Raw genomic sequence first — 25,070 nt, forward strand, 5'->3', positions numbered from 1 at the left:
CAATCTGTACAGAATTACCGCCCTGGCCGGAGCTCTGTGTGTCCAATCTGTACATCATTACCGCCCTGGCCGGAGCTCTGTGTGTCCAATCTGTACAGAATTACCGCCCTGGCCGGAGCTCTGTGTGTCCAATCTGTACAGAATTACCGCCCTGGCCGGAGCTCTGTGTGTCCAATCTGTACAGAATTACCACCCTAGCCGGAGCTCTGTGTGTCCAATCTGTACAGAATTACCGCCCTGGCCGGAGCTCTGTGTGTCCAATCTGTACATCATTACTGCCCTGGCCGGAGCTCTGTGTGTCCAATCTGTACATCATTACCGCCCTGGCCGGAGCTCTGTGTGTCCAATCTGTACAGAATTACCGCCCTGGCCGGAGCTCTGTGTGTCCAATCTGTACAGAATTACCGCCCTGGCCGGAGCTCTGTGTGTCCAATCTGTACAGAATTACCACCCTGGCCGGAGCTCTGTGTGTCCAATCTGTACAGAATCACCGCCCTGGCCGGAGCTCTGTGTGTCCAATCTGTACAGAATTACCGTCCTGGCCGGAGCTCTGTGTGTCCAATCTGTACAGAATTACCGCCCTGGGCGGAGCTCTGTGTGTCCAATCTGTACAGAATTACCTCCCTGGCCCGAGCTCTGTGTATCCAATCTGTACAGAATTACCGCCCTGGCCGGAGCTCTGTGTGTCCAATCTGTACAGAATTACTGCCCTGGCCGGAGCTCTGTGTGTCCAATCTGTACAGAATTACCGCCCTGGCCGGAGCTCTGTGTGTCCAATCTGTACAGAATTACCGCCCTGGCCAGAGCTCTGTGTGTCCAATCTGTACAGAATTACCGCCCTGGCCGGAGCTCTGTGTGTCCAATCTGTACAGAATTACCACCCTGGCCGGAGCTCTGTGTGTCCAATCTGTACAGAATTATCTCCCTGGCCCGAGCTCTATGTATCCAATCTGTACAGAATTACCGCCCTGGCCGGAGCTCTGTGTGTCCAATCTGTACAGAATCACCGCCCTGGCCGGAGCTCTGTGTGTCCAATCTGTACAGAATCACCGCCCTGGCCGGAGCTCTGTGTGTCCAATCTGTACAGAATCACCGCCCTGGCCGGAGCTCTGTGTGTCCAATCTGTACAGAATCACCGCCCTGGCCGGAGCTCTGTGTGTCCAATCTGTACAGAATCACCGCCCTGGCCGGAGCTCTGTGTGTCCAATCTGTACAGAATCACCGCACTGGCCGGAGCTCTGTGTGTCCAATCTGTACAGAATTACCGTCCTGGCCGGAGCTCTGTGTGTCCAATCTGTACAGAATTACCGCCCTGGCCGGAGCTCTGTGTGTCCAATCTGTACAGAATTACCTCCCTGGCCCGAGCTCTGTGTATCCAATCTGTACAGAATTACCGCCCTGGCCCGAGCTCTGTGTGTACAATCTGTACAGAATTTCATCGCAATTGAAAATGTTAAAGTAAGTTTTTAAAAGATAAAACATGTTCGTGACTTTTTCCACAAGTAGTATGCGTTAATCGCAGCGCCCGGCGTTGTGCATCTGCTTTTAAAATTAGAACTTAAAATGTCTGCTAAAAGAAAGGGTGGGAATGGGAAAACACCCGGTAGAGGAAAAAACACCCATGCCACATTCTGCAGCCATGTGTTCAGGCCAGTACTAGTCACAGGAGCGATGTACAAAGGTCCAGTAGAAGTAGCAACAGCCATGTGCCTGGTACTAGTATCAGCATCATAAACCAGGGTTGTCCATGTCTTCCAGTATTTTGGAGTCATTTGGGACTGGTTGGCTCTCGGTCATCTCAGGAGGCAGAATCTAACGTTACTTTAAGCCAGCATTCAGGGAATTCTTACTCCTCTACCTCTACAGTTACTTGGCACATTGCTAAAAGCATTAGACTTTCACTTCCATCATGTCTGCCTGCCCTGCCTCCTCCTAGTCGGGTGCCACTTGTTCTTCTAAGAGACAGCACCCCCGGTGCTAAGGATGAGGTAGTCACCAATAAAGTGATGCTGAGGAATTGTGCGAGCACAGTCAAATTTTGGAATGTGTTGTGGAGGCGGTGGAAGTGAAAGTGGTGACTGCGAAAAACACACAAAACACGCTGCCAGTAGAAGGAAAACACCAACAAGGTTAACTATTGCTAAGTGTCTTTGTCCACCATATTATTACATACAAACTGGGACATGTAAAAAAAGAAACTGGTTGGGATTAAAGATATTAATTGGCCAATCAGAATACTCGCCATGTAGCTCCATTTCCTTTTATTTTCCATATACAGTTCTAGTGACTCGGAATATTTCAATCAATTTTAGCCAAACAGAGGGAATAAAATGTATTCATAATGCGGATCATGCAATACTTAGATCAGGGTGGTAACGAGTCATCATGGGGCCCTGTAGTAAAACCTGGAAAGGGCCCATGATCCATCAGGACATGAAAGACTTTGGGTTAGTTTACCTCCATCCTTTCCACTTAGTGCATGTCTTTTGTTCCATTCAGTGTTTTCCTTTTTTCCTATTTTTGCCTTTTTATAATATTAATAATAATAACATGAAACCAAAGATCACCAACACCAGAGCCCCCGCACAATGCCGACCCATCACATTTACCAACACGCTACGGATTTTGACGTTTTGCCTCACTAACAAAATCTATCATCACATTGAGAAACACAACATTCTTACTGAGCAATAAAAAGGTTGTAGAAATCCCACGGGATGCGAAGAACAACTACTGATTGACTCGGCTATTCTCTGGCAATAACACCAACAACACAGAAACACACACATGCCAAACCTGGAATACAAAACAGATTTTGACAGCATCCTTCATACTTGGCTGCCGCACACGCTACATATTTACAAAATACATCCAACTGTCATTGCATTCCTTTAAAACCCTCTGCAGCAGCGAGGAAGACTACAGCGCACACATCCTCACATATCCGTAAAAACAAATCAAATGCACATTAGGTGAGAAATCTTCCAAGGAGATTCCTTGAGCCCATCGTGGTTGTGTCTAGCCTTAAATCCATTATTCAACAGATTAAATAATACAAGTTACTGATTCAATATCAAGTGCAAGAAAACATCCCAATTTACAGTAACTATAGCGGACAGAAACAGCACAACGCTGAACGTACATCCTGTAATCTAGACATGGCACAACACACCGGCACCATTAAGCAGTCAAGAAGGAGCTCCATGGTTGGCACGCCTTTGACCTCAGTCGGGATCATGTTGACAAAACTGTATCAAACTGCTGGCTGGCTCGGGGAACCTCTTTGGAGAAACAGAGGGGTTCATGATTGCCATAAAGGATCAAGTCATAAACACAAACTACAGAAAACACATCCTGAAAGACATCACACTTACTGATGACAGAAAATGCCACATGGTCCCAGAAACCGTACAACACATCACCTCCGGCTGCTCTTGTCCCATACAGATTATTTACACAGACATCATCAAGTAGCCAATCTAATTCACCAAGAGCTCGTAGACAAGCACTAACTATCAGACAGCCATACCCCATTGTACAAATGCACCCTACATCCTAGAAAACAACACCCACAGATTGTACTAGGGCAGCCACAATCAGACAGTCCACCACAACAGACATCACACTCATGGACAAACACAACACAACCACATCCATTATAGACATCTCCATCCCAAACACTCACAACATTCCCCATACACTGAGGGAACTACTAAATACACTGAACTCACACAGGAGTTGAGACGCCGGGGGGGAACAGATGGGGTACTTGTCATCCTTTCTACCATCGGGGTTGGACCACATAGACTACAAAAATGTCTAGAAACTTTACATCTAAACAAGCATATTCATGTTTCTAGACCTCGACACACAACACACAGGAGTAATTTTTGCATTGCTTTGGTCATTGTGCCCTGACCGTCGTCCAGCCTCGCACTTGGTACCGGTATTAACATTTAAACACCATAGTTTAACACACTATAATAATCAGAATCTTTCTATAAAACCAATTTATTTTGCAGCACCTTAAAAATTGAGAGTTATTTACAAATTGACAATTACAATCCACGGTTATTCCTAACTAAACCTCACCTTGACGACGGACACTCTACGTGGACACTGACCCATTTGTCTCTGGAGACTATACCAGCTGACATACCTGCTATTCTGGGGTTATGCCATACTACAAATGTTGGCAAATAGAGGCCACCAAAGAGAATATCATTGGGTGCTAACACAGTTTAGCCACTAGCACAAATTAGCCTTATAGATCAAAGATCTACTGCGGTAGCTGGATTCAGCTAATACTGGATTGTCAAGACCGATATAATGTAGAGAGCCCTCAGATGAGAGCAGAAACAAATGAAGGACAAGAGATCTTCAGTGTACAGATATTTTCCTCCACTCTCCCTGCACCTTGGATTTGATGAGTCTGGTCTACTGCTGATCCTCTGTGGTGTGGGGTGAAGACCTCACTGCTGATTGCCAACTGCAGCCTGGTGTTTGTGGAGCTTCAAGGTGCCCTGTGTTGAGGTGTCTTGGCTTAGAGATGTTGTTGCCTCTCAGCTGTGGCAGAGCTGTGTCTACTGACAGCTGAGTTGTTCTGGTCTGCCCGACTGCTGCTTAACCCCTTAGTGACCAAGCCTGTTTGCGCCCTAATGACCAAGCCAAATTTTGGAAATCTGACATATGTCTCTTTAACATGGAATAACTCTGTAAAGGCTTTGCATATCCAAGTGATTCTGACATTGTTTTTTTGCCACATGTTGTACTTCCTTTGGGCGGTAAAAATAGACCAATGGAATTTGTGTATATTTATTAAAAGCGTTAAAACTGGGAAAATATTGAAAAAAATCATAAATTTTCAACTGCAATATCTCGAATATGTGCAAACATAATATGGAATTTTTTGATAGGATTTATATTTCTATCTGTTTACTTTAGGGCTCTTTCACATGTATTTTTCATCAGTATTTTGTGAGCCGAAACCAGAAGTGGAGAGAAAGTATAATGGAAAGATTTGCATCTCTTCCGTAGTTTGGACCCACTGCTGATTTTGGCTCACAAAATACTAGTGAAAAATATTGAAAAACTTTAGTTTTTTTTAACCATTTAGGAGACGTACAAATTTAACATTAATTATTAACACTTCGAGGAACACTTTGTTTTCCTACACCAAGCTAAGATTGTAAAGGCTCATAGGTGTCAGAATGATAGATCCCCTCACAAATGACCCCATTGTAAAAACTACACCCCTTAATGTATTCACTGAGGGGGACAGGAGTATTTTGACCCCACAGTTTTTTCTCAGGAATTAATGCAATATAGAGAAGAAAAAAAGAAAATTTCACATTTTTGCAAATATGTCATTCTAAAGACAGTGTTTATTCTATAATGCACATGAAAACGAGGATTTGCACCCCAAAATGGATACCCCTGTTTGTCCTGTGTTCAGAAACATATCCATTGTGGCCCTAATAGTATGTCCATATGCACAACGGGGCCCAAACCGAAAGGAGCAGCCGGTGGCTTTCAGAAAAGACATTTTGCTTGAAGGTGTTTTAGGCCCCATTGCTCACTTGTAGAGTCCTTGAGCGTCCAAAACAATAGAAACCCCCCCCCCCCCCAAATAACCCTATTTTGACAACTAGACACTTTATCAGATTAATCTAGGGGTGTACTGCGTATTTTGACCACACAGTTTTTTAAATGAATCTAAGCAAAGCAAAAGGAAAAAATTAGGATTTTTCATTTTTTTGGCAATCGTGTCATTTTAAAAACAGGGTTTTTTTTGTACAGCACACATATGAATGAAGACTTGTACCCCAAAATGGATCCCCCTGTTTGTCCAGTGTTCAGAAACATACCCATTGTACCCCTAATCTTATGTCTGCATACACAACGGAGCCCAAATCAAAAGGAGCATTACACTTCAACTGTTTTTAACATTTACATGATCGCCATTACCTGCCAGATTGTCGCGGGACATCACGGAGGACGGGGGTGAGTAGGTTCGCGCCCCTCGTGGATGTGATCTGGGAGTGGAGCTGAAACTCTAACATTTTTCACTTTAATGACAGGGGAGAAGGCTCCCCGTGGCCCCTATTACAGCTTCAGGTTGTCAGCTGCCTCCAGGAGCTGACCACATGGAGCTGTCACGTCCACAGCCCATGTGGCTTTAATCCTCAGGGGAAGCATGTTTTTACATCCTCTAGGATTAAAGCCCACTTACCTAGGACGTAAAAAGGCAATGGGGTCGTCGCTAAAGGATTAAGAAAATAGATTTCAGTGCTTGGATTCCAGTCTGGTTGCAAATTTTCTTAAGTTAATTAAATGAGGTTATTAAATATATAGTAATATGCCAACATGCCAGCCCAAGGTGTTCTGAAAAGCGCCTTACTATGGTATTCTCAAGCAAACCATATTTAATCCTTAAAACGTTTGCCGCTGTGATTTGTAGACCATAAAAGATGGCAGAGGAACAGAGCCCCAATCCATTTTATTATAGAAAGATAAGGGCAAAATGGTTTTATTGACAGATGCATAAAACTTTGAATGGATGGCCTATACCTTCACCTCCGAAGAACATAGCAGTAAGTGACTGCACTTTATAGAAATGGCTAATTTAATTTAAGTTAATCAATAAAGATCTCGCTTGAGTAACTGCACAGAGCGAAATACATTCTTCAGAGTAGCGCTATTTGTGGGACCCGGACAGAAACAATATCATCTGTATTGGCCAATGAGCAGATTAGCAGAATACACACACTATGCTTATAGTTGTTTAGTTGTGTTTGTTGTAAATTGGTCTTAATCTTTCTACATACAATCTGTATTCACATTTTGCAACTTATTCCGAATAGAGCTAATCATAAGAACCGTTCATCTGTCCGGCCTCGTGCACACAGTGCAGCTGCAGAGCCCGTATGGCATATGATATTACACGAAGCTCTTGGCACCCGTTTGCCAGTCTATCATTCTTATATACAACATCATACTATGCAAGCTGAGAAAAGTAGATAAAAAACTAACATTATCAGCTTAAAGTTACACGATAAAGTAGACAAACTCAGTATTGGATGCTTCTGGCTTATTATATTGGACAGATTCAAAAAAGGCCCGAGGTTTCTCCACTTCTATCCTGCCAGTCGTGATGAATGAAGACTGGGACGTTTTTGTGTGTATATATGTATAATATATACTGTAATCTATAATATATACTGTAATCATATATACAGCATATATATTTTACATATATACACACAATGTATTAGACAAATAGGTGAAAAACCCTCTTAGATGGGAAAACCTGTAGGATAGAGACTAAATGAATTAGAATAAGATTGACCCTAAAAAACACCCAACGGGTTTCTGCCAGATATGGCTTCATCAGGGGTCTAAGAATGGAGTTATAATTGTATGTTAGTAGAAGTAATCCCTCTGAGGCGACGCTGGACCACAAGGCGGTCAATCCCTTCTACTGCATAGACGCTGACGGGAGGCAATCTCAGCCCCATGCAGTACTGAATGCTCACAAATAGAGTTGTAGGCATGTGCTAATGGAAATACTCCCTCTCATGCTATGTTGGTCAGCAAGGACATCAGTCATTCATACTCCATAAGTGCTAATGGGAGGCAACCATGTTTTTCTGTTGCGGCTGGCGCTCCCATAGAGAGGGGCGAGACTGCAACGGAAAAAAAAAATAGACATGCTCAGCGGGGAATCCGCACCACAGCGCCGGTTTCTGTTGGTTTTGCCAAGACGGATTGGCCGTCCCGTGTGGATGAGATTTTTGACAAATCTTGTCCACATGGCTGACTAATCAATCCCGAGATTAGCAGCCGGAGGCAGATTTGCTGCACGGAATTTCTGCAGCAAATCCGCCCTTGTGAACCCAGCCTTACTGTGCCAGATCTGGTAGAAACCCGTTGGGTATTTTTTAGGGTCTATCCTACGCGAATTCATTTAGTCTCTATCCTCCTGGTTATCCCCATCTAAGAGGGGTTTTCAGCTATTTGTCTAGTACCTTCTCTCTTCCCGGTCTTTGTTCATCACGACTGGCAGGATAGAAGTGGAAAGATAGTTTTTATCTATTTTTTCTCAGTGCTAGGCATTGTTTGCCTATATTAGTGATTCCTCATACTATGCGAGCAATGCTTCTGAGGGAGACTATCTCCATAATACAACATCTAATGGAACATGCCTCATTGTTTTTGTTGGATTTCATACACTTTAATATGAAAGCATATGGGGGTGCAGTAGGCTGTTTCATTTTTCCAAAGATGTGATTTTCATATGACTTTGCTTACACCCCGAGTCTCAGTGATGTAAAAGATATACATGTTAAATTTCAAGAAGATTGGATAATATTTAGGGGTTGCACAGATTGATCACTTTTATCTCAAACTAGTTAAATTTCTAATATTGAAGTGTTTTGTCCTAATGGGCTTCTCATGTATTTATTTTATCTTTTGCAAGTAATTAACTTTAAAATGGGAACCAAAAGAGGAATTTGGCTGCTAGAAAAGGTGCCTAGTGGTGAGTTTTTTAGGACCTCACCTCCCTTCATAAGAAGAAGTACTTTTAGTTTTTATTTACCATCACAAGGAAATGAAATAAATCCTTTCGGATGCTGCTAAATCTACCAGTACTAAACTACAGGAAGTGTGGAGGAAAGCAAATATGCCTGTTAAGATGGAGGAGAATATCCGTGCTGGTTTACAGAAGCTGCACAAAGAATACCAAAATCTGGGTATGGAGAAATCGAGAAACGCGGATAAAGCAAATGTGAAATGGCAGATTTGGAAAGGCGATCTCGTCAAGTTATTTGACATTTCCCGGCAAAATGTAATGGACATGACTAGCGTATCACAAGAAGATAAAGGATTTCTTGGGTCACAAAGAGAAGACCGTATGAGTTCATCAATGAGTGGAGTAGACAAGGTTTTCGCCTCAAAAATAAGAACTAGGTGTACAAAAGAAGACAAAAATGATTCATATAAGAATAAAGATTACAAAGCTATCGCTGAAATCAATAAGACAGTTATACTGGAAGACTCATCTCCATCATCATCAGCACCTAGTGACAAAGAGGCCAAGTTTTTGCCTCCAGCAACAAAAAAATTATGTTCAAGTCCTAGATTAAAACCTCTTGATCAGACACTCATGACTTCTTGGGATCGAGAACAGCTCTCTATTTGACAAGCAAGTACTTCATTTATAGCAACTCCAAAGAGTCTTGCCCACGATGTTTCAAAAGTTTCCGTATCTCCAGATACCGTTTACCGAGCTCAGGCAATCAACAGAAGTAAAATGGCAAAGAAAATCAAAGAGTCACTCTTTAAAAATCCTCCTCATTTGGTCTTACATAGGGATAGTGAACTGTTGCCCATGGGAGTGTCAAAACTTTGGAAGATAGAGTTGCAGTTCTAGTGACCGGCAAAGATTTTGAGCATTTGCTTGGCGTACCTGTTGCCCTGAAAGGCACTGGTGAGCAGATGGCTGAAGTAGTTATTCGAGAAGTGGACGGATTTGGGCTACGTGACAATATCATTGGTATGTCTTTTGATACTATAGCATCTAATGCAGGAGTGATGCAAGGGGCTTGTACCAGAATTGAAAGGGAATTCGGACGAACATTGTTGTGGTTGGCTTGCCGTCATCACACCCATAAACTAATATCGAAAGGAGTGTTTGAGGAGTGTTGTGGCATACCATCAAGTGGTCCTGACATCCAGACTTTTCGGGAGTTCTGTGGGCTTTACTTGATAAGAAGTCATATATGACAATGCTGGATGAAGAAAGTCCTGTTCAAGGCTTTCTAGAAGAACAACGAGTGAAAATGATTAACTACATCCAAAATGTCCTAAAAGACAGGAGTCATCCAAGAGAAGACTAGAAACAGTTATTACAACTCTCACTCCTGTACCGAAGAGGTGGGTCTCAAAATGACTTCAGTTTCAGGATCCCAGGGGCTTTGTATCTAGCAAGGTGGATGGCGACGGCAATATATGCACTAAAAATTGTCCTCTTCACTAAACAGTTGAATATTCCTCAACGAGAATTGAAAGGAATGAATGGGTTGCACATTTTGTCAGCATCGTATATGTTCACTTTTGGCACGAGGCAATTGTAAGTGGATGGGCTCCAAAGGATGAATTGGATATGCTACAGCTTCTGAGCACTTACCCAGAGGCAGACGTCAAAAAAAGTGCTCTCACAGTTGCTAAGAGACACCTTTGGTATCTGTCAGAAACAAACATAGGATTGACAATTTTGGACAAACAGGTTACTCGGGCTGATAAGGAAAGTATGACTAAAAAATTAAGGAATGTAACCTGCAAAGAAAAAGGAAATGAAACGATTAGAGGGCAAAAACCTAGAATTGAAGGAGAAGACCTGAGCCATTTCGTTACTAATAAGACAAAGACATTCTTCGAATTGTTTGGGATCCTCGATGTGACAGAATACTGCAGTGATTCTCTAAGAAGCCATGTGAACGCTCTAAGGGTGGTCAGTGATACCGCAGAAAGAGGAATTGTTTTGATAGAAAAAAGTTTAACGAAAACCCAATTCTTGTGGAGGGTATCCGAGCATCACAGAAAAGTCGTCACCAAGGGAACAAAAGAAGGGATTGCATGGTTCACAGTTGATTAATATAACACATGTTTTGCCTATCATACTACCTATTAATCTTAGTGTCTACTAGTTTTAGTATTTTTTTAAGTTTGTGATTTCTAGTTTTCCCAATAAAAGTAATTAGCATTAAAAAAATCGTATTTTTTGCCTACTTTTACAAAAGTGATCAAAATGTGCAACCTCTAAATAATATCCAATCTTCTTGAAATTTGGCATATCTATCTTTTACATCACTGAGACTCGGGGGGTAAGCAAAGTCTGCAATAAGTTTACATTTTATTTTTTGCCTTACAAAATGAATTACCCTAGGGTGCGGTATATCAGAATGTCCCCATAGATATCTACAGATGCCTCATTATGGTGTTTGTGTAGAGCTAGAATGTGACCGTGTGAATTAACCGATCTCTATTTTAGATTAATACACTCAGTTTATTCAATAGAGCATAGAACAGATAAATAACGCATATAATATCTGTACATGTAGAATCAGGGCTGGCCTTTGGTTAGATAGCGGTCTGTGCAGAAATTATTTAAGTGCCCCCCCCCCACAAACATACACAACATTGCAATGCATTAAGAATTAAAAATAAAGCGATGTTATGAATAGTCTTCCTATTTTCTATCATTTTTTATACACTGCTTCTATACAAACCTATACAGCCCACCACAGATGCTATCACAACTAGCCCGTCCCTCCAGTATCCTCTCCCTTTCCCATTATTATTTCCCCCATATTATGTCTCCACCCAGTATTAATACTCCCACAAGGTATCATCTCTCCACTCCCTTCCATAGTCTCATCATACCACATCAATATGATGTCTCCACAGTATAAGTGCTTCCCCAGAGTATAAGTCTCCCCGCAGTAAACAGTATATATCTCCCCTATGATATATTTCTCATCCCCACAGTATCTCTCTTTATATATATAGATCACAGTATATATTATACATATACACACAATAGTAGAAAGTCCGTCTCAGGATGGCGACCGCAATCTATAGATATGAACCTCCAGGCTGAGGAAAACTATGCAGTGGAATTAGGAATAATAGTTTTAATCTATAGGCAGCAGCTATTTCTAACACAGGAAATACTCAGGACAAACCAACGTGGAGGTCCCTTTGCATGGTGTCCCGCTGGTGTAACTTTTGTAGAAACTAATGGAATTTTTCAGAAGTCTCCACAGGCTTCTATTTTAGGGCTCACACACACGGGCGTATTGTCACTGCGTAATACACAGTAGACAGCAAACATGCAAGTAATATGCGGATTTGTTGCACATTTTGAATCCCCATAGCTTAAAGGGGTTGTCCCGAGGCAGCAAGTGGGTCTATACACTTCTGCATGGCCATAATAATGCACTTTGTAATGTACATTGTGCATTAATTATGAGCCATACAGAAGTTATAAAAAGTTTTATACTTACCTGCTCCGTTGCTGGCGTCCTCGTCTCCATGGTGCCGACTAATTTTCGCCCTCCGATGGCCAAATTAGCCGCGCTTGCGCAGTCCGGGTCTTCTCCTCTTCTCTATGGGGCTCCGTGTAGCTCCGTGTAGCTCCGCCCCGTCACGTGCCGATTCCAGCCAATCAGGAGGCTGGAATCGGCAATGGACCGCACAGAAGCCCTGCGGTCCATGGAGACAGAGGATCCCGGCGGCCATCTTCAGCAGGTGAGTATGAAGACGCCGGACCGCCGGGATTCAGGTAAGCGCTGTGCGGGTGGTTTTTTTAACCCCTGCATCGGGGTTGTCTCGCGCCGAACGGGGGGGGGGGGGGTTTAAAAAAAAAAAAAAACCCGTTTCGGCGCGGGACATCTCCTTTAAATTAGCACATAATACACACATGAAAAAAATGCAGGTGTGAGCAGCCCAATAGACATTAATGGGTTTCAGCCCTGTGCATAATGCGCGTAATATGCAGTGACAATACACCCCTGTAAGTGAGCCCTTATTCTTAATGCATTTCATTAAAATATTTCCCAGTAAACAAAATTCCAATGAAGTTTGCTCTACAGGATGGGCCATGAAAAATTAGGCTGGCACCACACTGTTATGAAAGTCATCTAGAAGAAAATCTTTGTTATCCATAGCAACCAATCACAGCACAGCTTATACTGCGGAGATAAAAAAAAAGCTGCACTGCAATTCCTAAACACATAAATCTATCTCTCCCCCCTCTAACACACATATAGTTTTATATACCCTGCCCAATTATAAAATATCTGAGCCCCACTTCCTACACAGGATATAGCTCTTCTCTCAGATCTGCTTCCCCACCCTATGACAGCTCTTAAGACCCCCTACATCAGCTGAGGCTCCCTCAGTCCTTCACATGTCAACTCTTCTCTCCACTGCAGTCCTACACAGCTACAGGGCTGTGTAGCAGGTGGGTGGAGCCTGTCTGGGCTTACAATTTTCATTACAGAACAGTGGTTTATTATATGGTTTATTATATACTATAGTCTGAGTTATTCTCATATAATCATAGTCATCACCACATCATATTATATTTCACCATAATTCATTCTCAGATTTGGGAATTTACTATAAGTAATGAAGATTAGACTTTTCTTTATCCTCCTGTATATTACAGGATTTTGCAAGCCATTAAAGAATGGTCATAAAAAAATGTAAATTTATAATTCTCTACTAATAAACTACTTACACTAATCACTGACTTTTTTACCGTTTTTTAGTTTTATTTAACATTTCTAGTTTTTTTTTTTAATTAGTATATTTACACTAAAATAAAGTATGTGAATGGGTTCCTCTATTTGTTTCAAATGTTTTTGTTGGCATCGGCTTTGGGTTATTTTCTTTCTTATGTATATATGGTTGTTTTATTCTGTAATATTGTTCTACTTATATATGTAATCATGTTTTTTTACTATCTATGTCCCCTATGATGTCATATAAGACCTCTGGGGGACATTCACATGTTTTTTAAATTTTTTTTGACACTTTCCCACTGTAGCTGGGGCATTCATAGGAACTGCAGTTCCAGAAGAAAGCAACCCCTGTGGTGACATTACTCACTGGCAGAGCTGGCCAGGGTCTAGTATGACCCTCAAGCTCTGCTGCAGCAGGGAACCCCGGCGGTCACGTGACCCCTTGGTTCCCGTAGTGGAAGATACACTTTTACTTTCACTTTTTAGTACACAGTGCTCATTGAGTGCTGTGTACTCGGGAAAGGAGGAGTCAGAAAGGGTTAAATGGCCCTCCTGCCTTCTCCTCTGGGTTATCAGCTGTCACTACCAGCTGACAGCCCACCCTACCTCTGACTGATTGCAGAGCCAGGAGGCTTAAAGCGCCGCTGTCATTTTACATACGGCTAAGCTTTAAGCCCAGGGCCAGGCGCCAAGAATTTACAGTGCCTCGTTCTAAACGGGTTAAAATAAACCAACTCAATAACTGAAAAGAACTGTTTGTGGGTTTAGTGCTGTTTTCTTCTGGTAAACTGACAGAAACCACAACAGGAACTGGACTGAACCAATTATAGTCAATGGGTTCTGTGAGATGCTAACAGTTCCTGTCTTTTTAATATATTAAGCACCCTGTTCCATCACAATGCATAAAAACAAAGAATACATTGATGTACAGTACATTAAAGTGGAAGCACATTTAAAGCTTCTTTGTGTGACATTTAGTGAAATATAATTAAAATACAAATTTCCTTAATAAATCACTCGAGCCGATGTTTTCTTTTTGTAGTATTTTTTATTTTATTAACTTTTTTTGTTCTAATTCTTCTTATTCTAATGATGTTGTTCACTTTTTCCTAGCACCACTGTCTATGCTGGCAGGGGTCCTTGAGAGATCAATACCTTCTGTATAAACTTTTCACAGTAACATAATAAAGTTACAAACCTGCTGTAGACCGGCAGGTGACGGGCCGGCCGGCTGGTGCTTCTCCTATTCTAAATAACCTGCCGGAGGGAAACATAAACTGAAGAGCTCTAAGAAGAAACATTCTACAGAGATTCATGCAGTCTTGATATTTCCTATGTTCCACAATTATTTGTGCATGCTGTGAAATAGATACATAAATATTCTTCCATTTACAGGAAACTGATTTTTTTCTCTTCATTTTGCTCACCATGTTGAGTAAAACAGTTCAGCTTTTTATCTTGTTTCATAGGGTGCTGAATGTGTCAAAATGACAGGAACTGTCGGCATCTAATAGAACCCATGGACTATTGGTTCAGTCCAGTTCCCATTGTGGCTTCTGTCTAATTACCAGAAGAAAAAAGCCCTAAACCCACAAGCAGTTCTTTTCAGTTAATGTGGAGGTTTTATTTTAAACAAATAGTTTATTAGTAGAGAATTATAAACTTAATTTTTATGACCATTCTCTAATTGCTTGTAATATTCTGCAAAGTACAGGAGGATAAAGAAAAGTCTAATCTTATAGCTAATCTACTTATAGCTAATTTGAGAATGAGTTAAGGTGAAATATAATATGATGTGGTGATGACTATGATTATATGAGAATAACTCGGACTACAGTATATACTAAATCATATAATAATAAACCAGAAAATTGTAAGCCCAGGCAGGCTCCACCCACCTGCTACACAGCACTGTAGCTGTGTAGGACCGCAGGGGAGGGAAGAGCTGAGGTGTGAAGAACTGAGGGAGCCTCAGCTGATGTAGGGAGTGGGCGAGAGCTGTCATAGGGTGGGGAAGTAAAGCTGAGAGGAGAACTACATACTATGTAGAAAGTGGGGCTGGGATATTATATACTTGGTGGGAGGGTATACCAAACTATGTATGTGTGTTAGAGTGGAAAAATATATTTACTGTGTTTAGGGATGCATAGAGTGTAGTTACATAATACATACACATGATAACAAACCACACCGCATCAGGCTAAGATGTGTGACGTGTGTATATAGGATATAATTTGGCTACAACAAATCCCAACTACCCAACTATATATATATATATATATATATATATATATATATATATATATATATATATATATATATATATATATATATAAACAATGGCATGCCCCCAATCAGATGTATCCCTCTAAAAGTTCATGCTAATTCTTATTAGTTTCATAATCTGATTAAGAAAGCAGTTTACTCCTGAAATGCATCCTTATCTGAAAATAAAGCTTACTTCTGGAATTCGTAGCAACAATTTTCATCTGATCTATATCCTCGATCCTTCCTTTAAGATCATCACAGGGCATCCTTGTTATGTAATTTGTAACCATACATTAGATGGGCTTACAACACAGAGTCCATTGATTTAGCTATTGGGGATATGAATGGGGACCAACATTGAGGCCAGTGATTGGCTGACTTGGTCAAGTGCTTAGAGGGCATATGATCTGTTGTCCCAGAACTCACCAGGTATCAGGGAAACCAGAGTGGGGAGAGAAGCAACAGGTGAGTATAGGCTTCCTTGAGAAAAAAATTCACTTGGTGATACAATATCACATGTTATATCACTGATTACTCAGAAGGGTCGGTGATCCGGGGATTATTCCAATTGCCAGATTGGAGTCAGGAAGGAGTTTTTTCTTTTAATTGGCTTCTATAGCATCTGTTTTGTTTTTTTCTTTTCTCTGGATTAACATTGGGGGTAATAGACTGAACTGGATGGACATATGTCTTTTTTTGGCCTAATATACTATCAAACTACTAATGACCACTTTTCTGTGAGTATGTATGTATGTATGTGTGTATGTGTGTGATTCTTATACTCCACCCCCTGGTGATGTCATTGAAGGTCCTACAACATATATAAAACACAGAGTCTGACCGACAGAAGAACAACACAGTTAGGGCTCTTGAAAAGGGGAGGACAAAAATAACAAAATGAGAATACAACTTAACCGATATTATGTCAGACACAACTCAGCAGTCCTGAAAAAACACACTGACCTACCACCACCACAGAGATCCAGTGGGCTGAAGGACCTGCGATGATGTCACTACTGTGGCAGGAGCCAAGCTGTGTTTGTCTTGTGTGGTAATCAAGCTGCTGTGTGTATGATCTGCCACCAGAAACACTGGGACTATAATGTCCTAATAATTACTAGTGTTACTATGTTACCTTCTGAGCATGTGCAGAGGAAAAAACAAATCCATTTCACAGAACAAATAACAGACAGAAACGGAGGGCTTTCTGTATGCATCCATTCTCCATTGACAACAATGTGAAAAGACCCCAAAGGCTACTCAGATTTCATCAGATTTCCATTTTTTGGGGATAGAAGCATAGCACAGCAGACTACAGTATTGTTTCTGGAAAAAAATGGAAACCTCACAGAACAGGCATGGAGTGAGACAAACTGCCATCAGTGGGAAATGAAAGCGTTTCTTTTAGAGATGAGCGAGCACCCAATGCTCGGGTCCGCGTTATTCGAATCGAGCTTTTCGTAAAATTCGAGAGCTCTACTCGAGTAATGAACCCCATTGACTACAATGGGAGACTCGAGCATTTTTGTATGTGGGACGCCGGGTGCCGAGCTTTTTTTCTTTTTTTTTCTAGGTTTGTTTGTCCGTCTCTCTCTCTCTCCCCTACCTGCCAGAGAAAAAAATTTGCCATGCTGCGTCGCGGCAGGGAGGGGCCATAACAGGCACGAAACAGCGGGGAGGAGCTAAAAACTGGGGCGGTGTTGATGCTCGTTCGAGTAACAAGCACCATCGAGTACGCTAATACTCGAACGAGCATCAAGCTCGGCAGAGTTTCTTTCCATTTTCTGTCCATATGATGGAATAGACGTATGGATGCTCCACATACAGATATGAACAGAGCTTAAAGCTGCTGCCAGACTTTTACCATATTTTTCCCTTTAGCCTGTAAATATAATATAATTTCCTTGAATGGTGAGAGAATTATTATTTGAAAAGAAAGATTCTGAATTTTGTCCATTCGCATTAAATCCATTCGGTAGTGTAAATATGTCTATCCAGGAAATAGTGCAGAGAAAGTACAGAACTGCTGTGGCTTCCAGGAAATATAGTTAGAGACCGAGGGAATACTTCCAAGGTCGGATTTCATGTGTCAGCCACAAGCAGCTCAAAGCATTGTTTCCCACTGAAGCCCTTCATAATTCCATGTGAAATTACATATATTAATGGAGGCTGACAAAACAGAGGCCAGCTTGGGGCATCGGAATGTATAGCTGAGATCAGTAGTAAAGCACTCGAGAAAATGTCTTTGGATTGTCCAAGGCAAGAGCCACTGATTATAAGAAACTCATCCTGCAATAGTGGAATGGCATGGTCAGACATTTCAATACATAAACTATACTGTCCATAGGATGGGTGATAACTTGCTTATTGCTGGGGGTCCAGTTGCTGGGTTCCCCGCCCTTGATCCCAAGATATCCCGTGTGTACTAAAATGATGACAGAGCTGGTCATGCATGCTTGACACAACTTCATTTACTTCAATGAGACTACTGGAGTTCGCTGAACTCAAGCGATTGGCTGACTCCAATGGCCCCATTGAAATAAATGATGAAGTAGCACGCATGAGCATCTCCACTCCATTCACTTCAACAGGACCGCTGCAGATTGCCAGGTTCAATTGTTTGGCTATCTTTAGTAGTCCCATTAAAGTGAATAATGCCACCGCTGCCATAATTTTGGGGGAGTGACGGGCTGAAATCCCAAAACGGGACAGCCTCTTTAAGTAAAGTATGGTACAGTACTAATTCTTCAGTCAAGGTTTTTACTGTAGTTCCATTATAGGATCAGTAAACATTTCATTTATCATATACAGTACAGCAGATACTTTGGACTAGAAATGTATTCCACTGGATGTCTTGCTGCAGATCATGTAGGCTGAAGTGAAGGTTCTGCAAGCATGCTGAAGATCTTTACCTGCGGCCGCTTATTCTCCTGAGCACCAAACTGAATAGAGAATGGAACAACCTTTTTGGGTGGCAAATTGTAACACTTTTAGAGGAAGTCATTTCACTTTTCCTTCTCGGTGAGAAGTGAAGACTCACCTGGCTGCTTGCAGTGTGCATTAGTCTGCCGGCTCCAAATCAATCAAAAATAGGGGAACTTCTATTATTGATATACAGATTTTTCATCCATAGCATTTTACAGCCTTGCATTATTTTTTTGTGAACTATTCCCTTCCCGCGGTTAATCCTTCCGGTCCGCCCTGCCGCCGGCTGTTACAACACGGCTTACAGCTTGTCAGAGGGAAAGGAAGACTTAACAATACAATTATTTCAAAATGAATATTCAGTCGGGGACCTTTTTGTCTTTGCAATGTCAAGCAATGAAAGATACAGTTCTGGACTTGTGGAAAGCTCCTGCACACTGAATCTGAGAATGCAAGAAACCTGAAGATACAATTTATTATCCAAAAGGATAGAAGTTTCTTTATTTTAAGCATCTAGTGAAACTATTAGAAATGTTATGCTGCTGTTTCTGAAACCAGATATTCTGAAACTTGAATTCCATGTTTGAGTTTACTTTTGATGAAAGTATATTACAGAGACCAATGCCAACAGATAATTATTCATATTAATGGGAAATATCCATATAAACCCCCATCAATTGCACATATGCTCAATACAGTCCTTAATACCTAGGTTTAAAAGGATATATCAGATGTAGTGAAAGTGTGACATCATCATCACCCTTGGGAAGGTCTTACTTAAAACAGCCCCGTGTTACAATATGAAGAGTTTCTGAACACAAATAAGTGTTTTTTTTCTAAAGGGATACGTTGTCGATAGAGATGAGCGAACGTACTCGTTAAGGGTGATTTCGCAATCGAGCATCGCTATTTTTGAGTACCAGGACAAACCCAAGGGATGTGTTAAAAAAAAAAAAAATTTATTACTTACCCGAATCCCCGCTCTGCAACGTCTTCCTTCTTCTTACTTCTTCCTTCACCAAGATGGCCACCGGGATCTTCACCCACGATGCACCGCGGGTCTTCTCCCATGGTGCACCCTGGGCTCTGTGCGGTCCATTGCCGATTCCAGCCTCCTGATTGGCTGGAATCGGCACACGTGACGGGGCGGAGCTACGATGACCAGCTCTCCGGCACGAGCGGCCCCATTCACCAGGAAGAAGACCGCACAGCGCAAGCGCGTCTAAAAAAGCAAGAAGACATCAGAATTAGATGGATCCATGGCGACGGGGACGCTAGCAACGGAGCAGGTAAGTGAATAACTTCTGTATGGCTCATATTTAATGCACGATGTATATTACAAAGTGCATTAATATGGCCATACAGAAGTGTATAACCCCACTTGCTGCCGCGGGACAACCCCTTTAAAGTGAGAAAACACCTAGGGGAGGGCCTTATGGTGACTTCAAGTCATTGCGACAACATTTACATCTATCAGCTATACATACAACTAATTGTTATATTGTATATCACTTCTATCATTGTGCATCTCAGTGTATTATACTATTGTATATAACTGATACAACGCTCATGTGAGTACTGGAAGAAAAAGAAAAAAGAAGCAGATGGAAGGAATACCTCCCTGCTCGTCAGCGATCAGCACAGCACTTTCTGGAGCATGGCTCTATTCCAGACGGCAGTTCATCTATCTCCTATACTGCTAATGAAGATTCATTTTAAGTTCTAAATGTTTTTATTTTGCTTGAGGAATCAATTTCCGGAGATTTCCTACTTTCATTCATCATGTGTTGGGGATATTAAGTCCAGTCAGAGACAGTTAGGATTGATGATACATCCCGTATATGTAAAATAAGAGATGCATGCACCACTTATGATGAAGACAAATATTTCCTCTGCCTATGAGGCATTATGGAAACGGCATCACAACCTTCTTTTTGTTGGTATTAATATATTATGAGTTGAATCTTAAGGTTTACCGTTGTCTTAGCAGATAGTTGAAGGATGCAAGAACTTTGGTTTTGCCTACTATATTATTTTACAATTCCTTTATGGATTATTTGAACACAGAATAGAAGAAAAAGGCAAAAATAGAAAGTTAGTCAAGTTCTTGCAGCTCCAGAGTTCCCATTTTTCTAGACGCTTCATTCCAGATGATTAAATACATAACAAGATAGTAATGTGGAAAAAGAACATCATTTGCTCTAGCTCCACCTGTTTTCCTTTAATGTTGATCCAGATGAAGGGGAAACTCCAGTGGGGCAGAAGCCATTTTTTTCCCTCAAATTCCTTCTTGACTTTAACTATGACAATCAGAACAATTCCCTGGATCAACAAGCGATCTTTAGGGACCATAATATCTAATATTATTTCTTTCCAGAAAGATATCCAGTTGATATGAGCATGCATACTGAGTAAGGCGATATACTCAAGAGAGCATCGCCTTTTTCGAGTACCTGCTGGCTTGTCCCTGAAGATTCGGGGGGCCGTGGGGGTGAGTGGGGGGTTGTGGAGCAGATCAGGAGGGAGAGAGAGAGGGATCTCTCTCACTCTCCTCCCCGCTCCCCCTCGCTGCCCCACGCTGCCCCTAACCCCCGCGGCCCCCCCGAATCTTCAGGGACAAGCTAGCAGATACTCGAAAAAGGCGATGCTCTCTTGAGTATATCGCCTTACCGAGTATGCTCGGTCATCTCTAGTATCCAGGCTCCAAATAGACTATTTCAGTGAATCCACCAGAACCATGGAAAAAGTGTCCTAGTCTCATTGCTGTTACAGCAGGTAACCCCCTTCTAGGTTGTTGTAGGAACCTTCTTTCTTTAAGTTCTAATGGACGTCCTCTTGTTATATGAAGGCAGCAAACTTAAACTTGGCATTTCCAATAGCATGTGATGCGTTATATGTAAGTGTAAAGCTTGCTGAATCATGGGCTGTAGAGTGTTAAATGTCAGGGCCACGTTATATAGCACTGAGTATGAAGTGAATATTAGGCAGATTTTTGATACTGACTTTATATATGAATACAAAGTGTAACTCTGATTTGGCCATAAACATCCGCCAGTCAATGGCATTGTGCAGCTTCCTGTAAAGTGTAATGCTGTACACAGAAGCCGTAGAAGCCAAATGGTACAACATTTTTAACCCTTTCCAATCCACTGTCTGACGTCTGAAGACATTATGATTAGAGATGAGCGAACGTACTCGTTTAGGGCGTTTTTGCACTCGAGCACCGCATTTTCCGAGTAACCGACTACTCGGGCGAAAAGATACGGGGGGCGCCAGGGGTGAGCAGGGGGTTGCAGAGGGGAGAGAGAGCTCCCCCCTGTTCCCCACTGCTACCCCCTGCTCCACCACGCCGCCCCCCGGCGCCCCCTGAATCTTTTCGTTCGAGTAGTCAGTTACTCGGAAAATGCGGTGCTCGAGTGCAAAAACGCCCTAAACGAGTACGTTCGCTCATCTCTAATTATCATTTAAGGCTGTACAGCTCCAATGTTGGAAGACATCCGTGAGGGTTCTCTTACTGTATATTGCCAGCCTCTCTGCTGTCTGAGCCTATCCAAAGTGTCACCTCATGCAGTACTGGCTCTAGCCAGCAGATAGCGCCGTTGTATAACGGCAGAAAAAGAGTAAGCCCCCTAGGAAAACCAGGATACAAATTGGATTGGAAAGGGTTAATAAATCTATGTATTCTTGGCTGAAAATCATTTTTGCATTAGTTTAAAGTCAAGTGCCCCCAAAGGTGTCCATAGTGTTTAAGCATTCTGAGTGTTGCTTATTATATGTCTAAGATATAGCTTATTACTATGATGCTGAAATCCCTACCAAGTGATCCAGGATTATGATTTTTTACTCTTACTTTGCAGATATGATAGTTGATTTTACTCTCCTATTATCCAATATCTATAAATCACATTTACAATAACAATTTGAAAACAAGAATACAAATACAAATACTTGGCTAGAAATGTCAAAAATGAAGTTAATAAATCTAATCAAGGTGCAATAACTTTCATTTTACAATCTAACATCTGGTTATTCTCTGTAGATGCCAAACTTTGCCATTACATGTAACACAATGAATGATTGATTTACCGTTTTTGCAGATGGGACAACACTGATCCGGCTCGTAGACCGGGTCTACACATTCTGTCTGAGGACATGCCGACACAGTGCACATGACTTCACCATTGGGGTCACAGCGACACTTCTCACATGGAGAAACCTAAAACAGAGATAATGGATAAATGAAGTTAGTGACAAGAGGGCCAACATTTAGCTTCCTCTACACAATACTCCTGAAGAATATATATTGCTATGCCAGGAAAACTCTTTACTTAGTTGAGGGACTATCTCACTCATGAGTAAACCGTTTGGCAGTTTTAATATTACTAAAAGGAGTAACATTTTGGGAAGAACCTCCCAGTTCCACCAAGGCACTTTGCTTTTCCAGTTTTTGTAAATGTGTTTATTATGGGTTACAACATTGCAAATCATTCGATTTCAATTCTCATCCTTTGATGCAAGCAGAGAAAGGAGAAGGGAGAGATAAAAATACAAGAAATTTTAAAGAAAATCAAACCTTCCACAAGGTTTCTATATTGTTTCAATTCAACCGAAATTCCATTGATTGCCATACATTTTCCTCATCTTGCTTTTCCTCATGTTTTTGCCTAAAAAAATCAATTAATAGTATCTGTTGGTAACAAGTGAATGCTGCCCCAAAATGTATGCGATAGCTGTAAAAGAAATGTAGAAAGGAAAAAAGAATCGCTTTCCTAAAGAATGTTCCATGTGTCCACCGGACCACCAGGGCAGATCCAAAAGGCAGATTCTTTCTTATTAAAGTTACAATAACTGGCTCATTAGTTTCTATAGCAAATCTGCATGTATGAAGCCAACAAAGAATACATGGATTACCAGGGCCCTGTATTCTAGGGCCTAGAAGAATTCCAAAGGTTTGCCGAAGGTTTTACACTAATGAGTGGCGACTTTAATTTAACCATTTAGCCTTCAATTCCATACTGGCTATCTCCAACCAGAGGTCTTCCCTCTCCCAAGGTTCACTCAAATGCTTAAAAAAAATGTTGATCTGTTGCATGCATGGTACACACATTAACCCAACAAGAAAGAACTACTCATATTTTTTACATATCCACCAATCATAGTAATATATAAAGTAACATAGTACGTGAGGCTGAAAAAAGACATATGTCCATCTAGTAAAATAAAGTTAGCATATTATTTTTGCCGCAGTGTTGACACTGTAAAAACAAGACCCTCCAAAGATCGCGGAATTGAGTTTCTTTCCATTTTACTATACTTAAAAAATGTTAAAAGTAGAGATGAGCGAACCTATTCGTTTCGAGTAATTACTCGATCGAGCACCGCGATTTTCGAGTACTTTCGTACTCAGGTGAAAAGATTCGGGGGGCGCCCGGGAGCGGGGGGAGGCGTGGCGGAGCGGGGGGTAGCAGCGGGGAACAGGGGGGAGCCCTCTCTCTCTCCCTCTCCCCCCCACTCCCCGCTTCAACCCCCCACTCACCCACGGCGCCCCCCGAATCTTTTCGCCCGAGTACGGAAGTACTCGAAAATCGCGGTGCTCGGGTGAAAAAGGGGCGTGGCCGAGTAGGTTTGCTCATCTCTAGTTAAAAGTTTTTCAGTACATTCTATGGTAAAAAATCAACTGAAGTATCACTGCCAGCGACCATATTTACCTATATACTAATAAAAAGATATACAAGGGCGAGTACAAACACCACTTCCCAGCAGAATGCAGACAGGCAGATTACTATACAGAAGAGCATTGCACAAGTGCAAAATAGTGATGAACAGCCGCTCACACACCGACCACAAATTGGGGAAAGTGGCTTCTTATTATTACACTTGTGCATAGATAAGGCATACAAAAGGTGCCAAATCCCACTGGTATGTGTAGTGCACCACACAGGCTTACAACCCATTAATGATGTCCCATACGATACAGCCCAATAGGTTGCCCTGCATCTCAAAGTGACCCACACTGGATTGATGCCTTGGGCTCCACCAGCATCTAAAGCCAGACTGCTTACTGCAAAAAACAAGAACAAACGCTAATAAACGGCATAAAGGAAGTGTGTAAACTACTAAAACAAGAAGTCAGCGAAGAATCACTAAAAACCTATAAGGAAAAAAAATATGGAAAAAGCAGATAAAAGCAGGAAAGGTGGAGACAGAGAGACATTGCTGACATCACAGGGATTCCCTATCAATCACCTGAATCAGAAAGCAGCACTTCCACATTAGGGTGTTTAGATCAGACGTATTCCATTCTGCATGGAACCCCTCAATCGGTGGGGATGGGTTGTCAATAAGTAACAGTGGGAACAGATCCTGATGATCACAGTGATGCTGCAGCATGGGATGGGTTACACTAACAGCTTCTGATACAGGTATTGTTATCGGGATCTGAACCAATCAGGTCTGAATGTCAGCGATTGGATCAGAGACTGTTAGTTGCAGCCACATCTGGGACTTCCTTGCCAGCTACGCATGAGAATAGGAGGACTGTAGATATATGGCAGCAAACTGGCATTC

General features: G+C 41.8%; 1 protein-coding gene across 1 annotated transcript in view; it reads right to left on the reverse strand.

Moving 5' to 3' along the window:
• The window catches only part of VWC2 (von Willebrand factor C domain containing 2), a 320,493-nt gene that overhangs the window by 113,459 nt on the left and 181,964 nt on the right, over positions 1-25,070 (reverse strand). Inside the window, exon 3 of the mRNA XM_066584656.1 lies at positions 22,590-22,719. Coding sequence (XP_066440753.1) covers positions 22,590-22,719 — 130 coding nt within the window. The remainder of the gene's footprint in view (positions 1-22,589; positions 22,720-25,070) is intronic.

Source organism: Eleutherodactylus coqui, chromosome 12, assembly GCF_035609145.1.
Source record: "Eleutherodactylus coqui strain aEleCoq1 chromosome 12, aEleCoq1.hap1, whole genome shotgun sequence".
NCBI classification, from domain to species: domain Eukaryota; kingdom Metazoa; phylum Chordata; class Amphibia; order Anura; family Eleutherodactylidae; genus Eleutherodactylus; species Eleutherodactylus coqui.